This window comes from Mycteria americana, chromosome 9 (assembly GCF_035582795.1).
Source record: "Mycteria americana isolate JAX WOST 10 ecotype Jacksonville Zoo and Gardens chromosome 9, USCA_MyAme_1.0, whole genome shotgun sequence".
In the NCBI taxonomy this organism is placed as follows: domain Eukaryota; kingdom Metazoa; phylum Chordata; class Aves; order Ciconiiformes; family Ciconiidae; genus Mycteria; species Mycteria americana.
The window spans coordinates 33,768,773-33,777,119 of NC_134373.1; the positions used below are offsets into that span (position 1 = coordinate 33,768,773).

Here is an 8,347-nt window from a genome sequence, read left to right on the forward strand (position 1 = left end):
GGTTTGAAAGCTCAGCCCTGAGCTCCTTCAGCCATCGGCTCGCTTGCTTTGTGTCTTCTCTCAGGAGGGAGCCCTAACCAGCCCATGGAATTATTCTTCCTTCCTCTGCCCCTGTGAATATTTCACTATTTTTACAGCAGAATAAATCCTAGAGAACAAGCTGAAGAAGATCCAACTCACAACACCCTGCAGCTGGGAGACTGAGGCTATTCTCCTGGAAGACTGGAAAGCTAGTTTTGAAAATCTGCTCCAAATCTGGTGAAAGACTGGAACAAGTCTCCAACACCCCAGGTTGGTGTCCTCACCAGTACCTTGTATCTAGTGGCAAGTGCATGTGATAGTAGTGAGAGGCCTGATCCAGCAGACGTGCTCTGGAAGTGCCTGTGGGAGATGGATCTGGTAGAGCAGATGGATCTGATTAATCTGATGGAGCAAAAACATCTTTTGAGAGTTTCTAGCATCCTGAGCTGGGTGGCTCTGGCTTGAAGCAGAAATTAAGGAGGAGGTAACTGATGGAAATTCATGTGCCCCTGGAATTTTGGAGCTTCAATGCGAAGTGTCTGGGTTCTTGACTGTCTAAATTTGGGAATTGTGCCTGACCTGTCAAATGCTTCCCTGAGCGGTCAGGTTCCTGAGTTCTTACACCACATCTGACTATGGAGTCTCGAGTTAGATTCACGCAAGCTTTTAGGTGCTTAACTCTTGCTTTGGCCAACAACAGCAATCACCAAAGCTCCTGGTCAGCCATCACCTAATGCTGAGGTGCAGACACCCTTTGTGTTTCACCAGGGATGCTCTGCAGGTGCCTTTATCTCTCTCCCTGGGCACACCCAGAGGCACTTGAGTCTTGCCAGCCCTGAGTAGCCTGCAGTGGAGCACCAACCTGACTCCCTTTTTGAAGGATGTGAAGTGCCTAACTCTAAGAGAGGCTTTGGTATTTCTGATCTCAAATGAAGAAAGGCACCTCCCTGCAGGGCAGGCGGTACTTCAGGCGCTGCCTGATTAGCTAATCTGGTAATTTCCTGCTCCTTGTACTGCTGTGGTACATCCCATTGTGTACAGAAAGCAGGCACCTAACAGGGTGCAGCAGCCCATATTGAAATTGTAAGATGAGTGTTGCCGTGTACCTTTTTGCGACTATATTCCTAAATACTTACTAGTGTAGGATCAGTGGGTGGTACCAGCTGCCTCACCGATCACAGTGCTACTTCTTGGGACACAAGATGCATTACATCAGTCAGCCATAGCTCCAGGTCTCCAGGAACATAGAACGTAGATCCTACTGGAGAAGGTGTTATACGTTAAAGTCACACTGTGTTTACCTTAAAGCAATCTGATGGAGGGATTAAGTAGGTGATCAGTCCATCTCACTGCATCACACAGGAGTAATTAAATTATTCCGAAACCAAACTGCAAGAATTGGACATAACCTAACTGCTGATATCTCTGTAATCTTCTCTGCCAGCTTGTTCAAGTGCTCAATTGTCCTTATTAAGAACCGTGCCAATTTTGTTCTGCTGAAAGTTAGAATACGTTTCTTCTTCTTTGTCTGTCCTTGTTGATCCGTGGGAATAACAGACCCCACCATAGAAAATTATTCTGGCTTTGCAGAAGGGGCTGGTAAGCCTCCATTTGGAATATAGTTCCCAGCACCCGTCACCTCATTATAAAAGTGAGTTAATGCAAATAGGGAAGTTGCAACAGAGCCCAAATGATACAAGAACTTAATTATTCAGAAAAGGGTTAGAAAAGCTACAGTGTGGCTGCTGCCTTTGGAAAACAGGAGATTAAAAAGCCACGTTAAGGGGGTTTGCAGAGCTCTGGATTCACACACACTGGGAGAGCCAAGCTAGTGACAAATACCAGAACAAAAGGGAAATTAACAGGAGCTTAAGTAGGGATGATCAGCAAAGCAGTGTAATTTATTTGTGAATTTATTTGTATTTAGCACAGTTAATATATGGAAAATTATACTAGGGCTGTAACAGAAACAACTATTAGAAATCATTTTACAAGGCTTTAGACAAGTGTGGGGGGTTATAATAACACTGTGGTATGCAACTGTTAATTCAGAGGAGAGGAAAAGGACTGACATCTTTGTCACAATCTCGTCTCTTAAAACATTTAGCTGCATTGTGCTAAGTAATAGACATGGTTACTCTAATAGGACTATCTACACAATTCTCAGGGAAAGGTTTTCCTTTACAAGATTAATTTCCCTTCCAGCTTCAAATACACAGATGTGAAAAAAAAAAAAAAAAATCAGAGAGACTTGGAGGGGCAGGGCTGAATCCTGATCTCAGCAGCAGCAGAGCAAAGCCCGAATAGCTCCAGGAAAAAACGCTGGATGCACACAGGGATGTAACTGAGATGACATCTGGTCCTGAAGTGCATGCATTCCAGATGGGAAAGCCTTGATGTCCCCTCCTTAAATTTCAAGGAAAGCTAACAAAAGAGTCCCAAGTCCTTTTAGGGCATTTCTGCAGTTCTCGGAAGAAGCCTGTGTGTCCCTGTTTGCATATGATGCCTCCAGGCCATCAGCTTCAACAAGCGTTGGATCAGGCTGAGCGGCTCGCTTCCTTCGACCTACAGCTTTGTCTGTTTTAAGACAAAACAGCGTGCCTTCAGCCCTGTGAACCCGCTGGAAATTCACCCTTCTTACGCACCAAGGGAGCGGGGGACACGGAAATGTTGCCCTTAGGAAATCTCTGTCATCACGGTACCACTCTCTTCTTTCTTTCCAGGACGGGTGCTTCCCCACGGCGATGAGGAGCGGGGGTAGGATCTCAAGGCACCCTCCAGAGGGGAGATCCCTGCAGGCGGTTGACGACGCGAGAGCTCCCGCTGTACTACCACCCTTTACTCCGAACAGCAAAGGCAATTAATCACAATTTCTCGACTGGGGGGAAATCCACTTGATTTGGACCCATCATGACGCAGTGAAACCTACAAAATACTGTGCTGTAACCCGACCTAAGCTGTGCTAAAGGTATTTCTTCCCAGGTGGAAAAGGGTATTAAGGGTACTTCTCCCCTTCCACCTGGCAAGCCCTGCCTGCCTTGGGGAGGTCGGGGCGGGTGCAACGGGCTTTAATCACACTCGGATGTGTTGAGGAGCGAGACCCACCCGCGATGTTGTCCCGCTCGTCTTTGGGCCGCCGAGGCTGGACGGGGGGAGGCTGAGGAAGCCACGAGAAACACGCCGGGGCAACCTGTTGCCTGCGCGGGGCTTTCCCCGACCCACTCCCGCAGGAAGCGGTGCGGCTCGGCGGCGGCGGGGAGCTCACCCCGGCGGGGCCGGGGGCTCCGGCCGCGGCCCGGGCAGTCGCGCAGGGGCCGTCCCGCCGCGGGCAGGGAGGGATGGAGGGGTATAGGGCTGGTGAGATGGGATGGAGGGATGGAGGGATGGAGGGAGGAAGCGGTTTCGGGCGGCAGGTGAACGGGGCAATGCGATGCGTCCCCGACCGTCCCGGTTTCCGTGGGGCGCAGTTTGGGCGGTACCCGCAGGGACTGCGCTGGTGCCAGTGCCGGTGCCGGTGCCGGTGGGGCGGGCGGGGTCGCCCCCGCACCCGTGCCAGCGGTCGCGGGGCCGGAGAGCCCGGGGCCGTGCGGGACGCCCCGCCGCCTCTCCTCTCCCCTCCCCTCCGCCCGCCCCGCCCGGGGGGCCGCAGGCGGGCGCACCGCGGGCCACGGCGGCGACGGAGCCCCGAGGCCCCGCCGGCGGCTCCGCCCCGGCCCCCCGCCCGGCCCCGCAGGTGGGCCGGTCCGCCCGCCCCGCCCCGCTCGGCTCCGCGCCCCCCACGTCGGGGCGGCGACGGGGGCGGGCGAGCCCGTCCCTCCCGCGGGGGCGAGGGGCAGAGCCGGGCGCCCGCTCGGCGCGGCGACGCCCCCGCGCCGGCCCAGCCCCGCCGGGCGGACGGGGCGCCGCGTCCCCTCGGAGCGGAGCGGGGCGGCGGCGGCGGCTGCTCTCGGCGGCGGCATGGCGGGGCCAGCGGCCGGCCGGCGGGCGGGCTGAGGCGGGGGCCGGGCGGGGAGGCGCCGGCGGCGGGGGGCTCACCGCCTTTTCTTGCCGTCCCCCGCAGGGAGCGGCCGGCCCCCCGCGCCACCATTGCCTCGCACGGCAAGGAGGACCTGCTCGCCGTCGCCGCCCGGCTCTGGCAGCGGAGGAGGCGGCTGCTGGCCGCCGCCGGGCTCGCCCTAGCCATGGCCGTCGCCCTGCTCGTCGCCGTGCCCCTGCTGCTGCTGCAGGCGCCCGCCGAGAGCGGCGCCCACTACGAGATGATGGGCACCTGCCGCATGATCTGCGACCCGTACAGCGGCGGCCGGCCGCCCGGCCCCGGCAGCACCGCCGCCGTGGAGGCCCTGCAGGACCTGGGCGCCAACCCCCCGCCGCCCTTCGTCCAGGGACCCAAGGGGGAGCCGGGCCGGCCGGGCAAGCCGGGCCCCCGCGGGCCCCCCGGGGAGCCGGGTCCGCCGGGTCCGCGGGGCCCGCCGGGGGAGCGGGGCGACGCGGGGAAGCCGGGGCTGCCCGGGCTGGCGCTGGCGGGCGCGGGCGGCGGCGGGAGCGGCGGCGGGGCGGCGGCGGGCGGCGAGGCGGCGGGCGGGCTGAACGCCGCCTTCAGCGGGCCGCGCATCGCCTTCTACGTGGGGCTGAAGAGCCCCCACGAGGGCTACGAGGTCCTCAAGTTCGACGACGTGGTGACCAACCTGGGCAACCACTACGACCCGGCCAGCGGCAAGTTCACCTGCCAGGTGCGCGGCATCTACTTCTTCACCTACCACATCCTCATGCGCGGCGGCGACGGCACCAGCATGTGGGCCGACCTCTGCAAGAACGGGCAGGTGGGTCCCCGCCGCTCCCCCGCTCCTCCTCCCCGCCCCGGGCCGCCCTCCGCTCCCGGCTCCGGGGCCGCCCGCGGGCACCGGCCGCCGCCGCTCCCGGGGAAAGGAGCAGCCGGAGCATCCTCCCCGCCGTCGGGGCGGGGGTGCCCGGCGGGGAGCCGCTTCAGAGCCGCGACAAACTCCAAACTCCCGCCTTGCAAACTTTCCTGCCGGGCTGGGGGGAAGGAGAAGCGAGGAGGAGGGGGGCGGGAGGGGAGGGCACGGGGGTAGTGGAGGGGCTGGGGAAGAGAGGCTCGGGGGGCTGATGGAGGGGCTGGGGAAGAGGGGAGGGGGGGGCTGATGGAGGGGCAGGGGAAGAGGGGAGAGGGGGGCTGATGGAGGGGCAGGGGAAGAGGGGAGAGGGGGGCTGATGTACCCCGCGGCTGTGTTGGCAGGTGCGGGCCAGTGCCATCGCCCAAGACGCGGACCAGAACTACGACTATGCCAGCAACAGCGTGGTGCTGCACCTGGACTCCGGCGACGAGGTGTATGTCAAGCTGGACGGAGGCAAAGCACACGGAGGCAACAACAATAAGTACAGCACTTTCTCTGGCTTTCTTTTATACCCTGATTAACACAAAACAAGCAACGCGACACAACTGGCCCCGCCACCGATGCGTGTGGGGCTGGTTGGCGTTTCTGTACCCCATTGTGCCGCTATTCCTCCTGGTGTCCACTGTCTCCACAGGTCACTTTAGCTTCATTATCAGTTTGTATGGTTTTTTTTTTTTTTTAACCCCTGTGGAAACGAAATAGAAGTGAAACAAAGTGATCCCCTTCCTCACTCTCCCCCATTTGCTCTGAGTCCTCCTCTCCCTTTGTCAGCCTCGGTGTTTTGTGTGTCACACGAGGAACTCGGCAGCTTGAACTCTCGAGTGGTTCCGGGGGGGTGTAAGAGAGCCCTGAGTTCGGACTGTGCTGCACATGGAATTTGAACCGGTCACATTTTTTTTGTCAATGAGTATTAATTATGATGATAAATTTTCAGATCGACTATTCATGAAGTGGGACTGGACCATAACTGGTTTTTCCTCTGCTGCTTTGTTTGTATGGGGTCAAGTGTAAATTTTTCTTTTCTGTGCAATGCAATGCTCGTGTGAATGACGGTGTCATTAACGTCAAACCTGTTCCTGTCTGCAAAAGAATTCAGTCGTTGACCACAATCACCAAAATATCACATTAAATTATGTTTTTAGACAATGCCTTCTTGCTGTCTGTCTCTTCCAGTGCTGCAAAGGAGCGCTGTGGTGGTGCCATGGGAGGGTGGGAGGTAAAGGGGGGGGGTCACTTCAGTCCTTTAGGTTTGCAGCAAATTTAAAGTTAGGATGGGGCACCTTGGCTAGGTCTTGATTATGGTTCAAGGGGGCTGGGAAGAAGCAGAGGGAAAGGGAAAAAAGTTTTGTAAAAAAGCGGCACACAGTCATGAAGAGGTGAAAGTGGGGTTATGGAACAGATCTCCTAAATAGATTTACTGGGTCTGAGCCTGATCCAGAGGTTAGTGAAGTACAAGAAAAGCGGTTTAGTCGGCGATTATGGAAAGCTGTGTTTCTGTAACATGCTTTACAAACGTAAGAAGGTGGCGGGGGAGAGAGTCTGTCTAACCCCTGCACTTGCAGTGCCTATAGGGGCTGGAAACCACACATGACCATAGGTGGGTCTGCACAGTCCCCTAGACAGGCTGGGAGAGAAAGCTCACTGAAGACTGACAGATTCAGACCATTTGGAAAGATTTTCTCCTGCTGGTCCTTGGTAAATCCAGCCACGCTGTGTCCTTTTAAAAGCGCATGGGTGTGTAACTAGTGCGTGCAGTTCTGAGCCTTTGGTGGAGGAGGTGCATCTTTCATCATCACCCCAGTAGGTAACCTCCTCAGTTTGGGTAAATTGGGGTTGCTGTGCTGAAGCTAAAAGAGCGAAGCTGATTTACAAAAGCTCTTACTTTCATTTTAGCGTCTTGTCATTGCATTTTTCCCTTCTGAAGGTCTTACCTCCCTATCAGCTTACCTCCCTTTGCAGCATTAGTGCAGTTTCACAGGTAAGAGAGACAGGAGCCGGACTGCAATGGCTCTGCCAAGGCTGGAGCTTTTCCCCTGCCCTGACTTTGCAGGAGGAAAGGGAACCACCGCCAGGATGAACTTGTTCCAGCCCCCCTTTGGTGTAGCCCAGTGATGACTGAGTTCTTACAGTCTCTTCTGTCTCCTACCTAGTCCTCGGTGGGTATTGTCTTCTTGTTGGCTGGAAGAGGAGGGTCAGAGAGAGAAAGCAATTCCTCCCTTCATCCCATCCTCAAACATCCCCCAGCTGAGGGACGCAGAGTTCATAACCAGGTACATGTGTTAGACACTTATCAATCTCTAATGTCTTGTCGATTTGTACTATTTAGAATATGATTAAAACCAGTGTCTGAGACCCAAATGAAGTATAATTGCTATGGATCCTCAATTCCCCACGGATCCGTAATCCTTTTTGACTATTCCTCCCCTCCCCTCCGACAAAACGGAGCTTAGACACAAAGCCCTCGGTTTAAATTTAAAAAAATTAAAATTGACATGCAGCAGCATTAGCAGGAGCCAGGAGGAATTCTAAGGAGGTGCCTGGGCTCTGCTTTATCCTTTGCATTAAGAAGCAATTTGTACTTCTAACAAAGACCCAACTGTTCCCCCTTGGCAAAAGGGCAATGAAGATGCCTTGCAAGGGAATTGCTGTTCACAATACTTAAACAAATTTGAATCTTAGATTTTTAAATCTGTTTTCCCTGGTGGAGCCTGCTCCTCGCAATTCAAATGCAGGGCTGGCGGTGTGTGCCTGCCAAGGTGTCAGTAGCTAAGCGGATGATGGATTGATGAGGCAATGGGAAGACACAGGCTCACAGTGGCGGTTTGCCCCGACAGTGATCTATGTATCTGCACATTATCAATGTCATGAGGAGGCTTGAACCACCCTCGCTAGATGTCTCATTTTCCACTTATCTCTTATGTACTAATTATCAGGCTGGATTATTCCCCGGGATAGAAACAGAAAAAAATGCTCGTTGCCACTCCGCTGACAGTTTACACAATCGATAGAATGAACGTCTCCCTCAGCTGCTCGCAGGCTTTTTTGTTTCCTCTCCTCATCTCGGGGACCTCCGAGATTGCCTCTGTGGGGGGTTGATGGCTCTCACCCAGCATCTGAGGCGGTGGTGCTTGGACAGGCTCCTCCATCCCAGTCATCGTGGTAGTGGCTCAGTGCGTGGGTTGGTTTTTTTCTGAAGTAGCACAGGGAAAAGCAATTGGGAGATGAAAAACTTTAGTGCTTGGTGGTGCAGCTGTCCAGAAAAGCAGAGGCAGCGTTGCGGATGGGGATGGCAGTCCCTGCGCTGCGGGTGGCTGTGGGCGAGAGCAGGGTCACGCGCAGCCCAGCAAGCAGCCTGCCGTGGGCTCCTAACCCTCTGGGCTTCGACCGAGTCCTCCTCCCCTTAGATGTGGTCT

The 8,347-nt window shown here is 55.6% G+C and overlaps 1 protein-coding gene across 1 annotated transcript; it reads left to right on the top strand.

Moving 5' to 3' along the window:
• Positions 1-4,126: 4,126 nt before the first annotated feature.
• On the top strand, positions 4,127-6,026 carry C1QL2 (complement C1q like 2). Its single transcript, XM_075511858.1, has 2 exons — positions 4,127-4,841; positions 5,276-6,026. Exons 1-2 carry the CDS (start codon positions 4,203-4,205, stop codon positions 5,453-5,455), a joined length of 819 nt encoding a protein of 272 aa, XP_075367973.1. The 5' UTR covers positions 4,127-4,202; the 3' UTR covers positions 5,456-6,026.
• Positions 6,027-8,347: the final 2,321 nt, after the last annotated feature.

Excerpts from the sequence above, each read along its gene's own strand:
- C1QL2 (XM_075511858.1), top strand. The coding sequence starts at position 4,203 with ATGGCCGTCGCCCTGCTCGTCGCCGTGCCCCTGCTGCTGCTGCAGGCG. Across the intron at positions 4,842-5,275 it reads ACCTCTGCAAGAACGGGCAG|GTGCGGGCCAGTGCCATCGC; the intron begins GTGGGTCCCCGC and ends CTGTGTTGGCAG.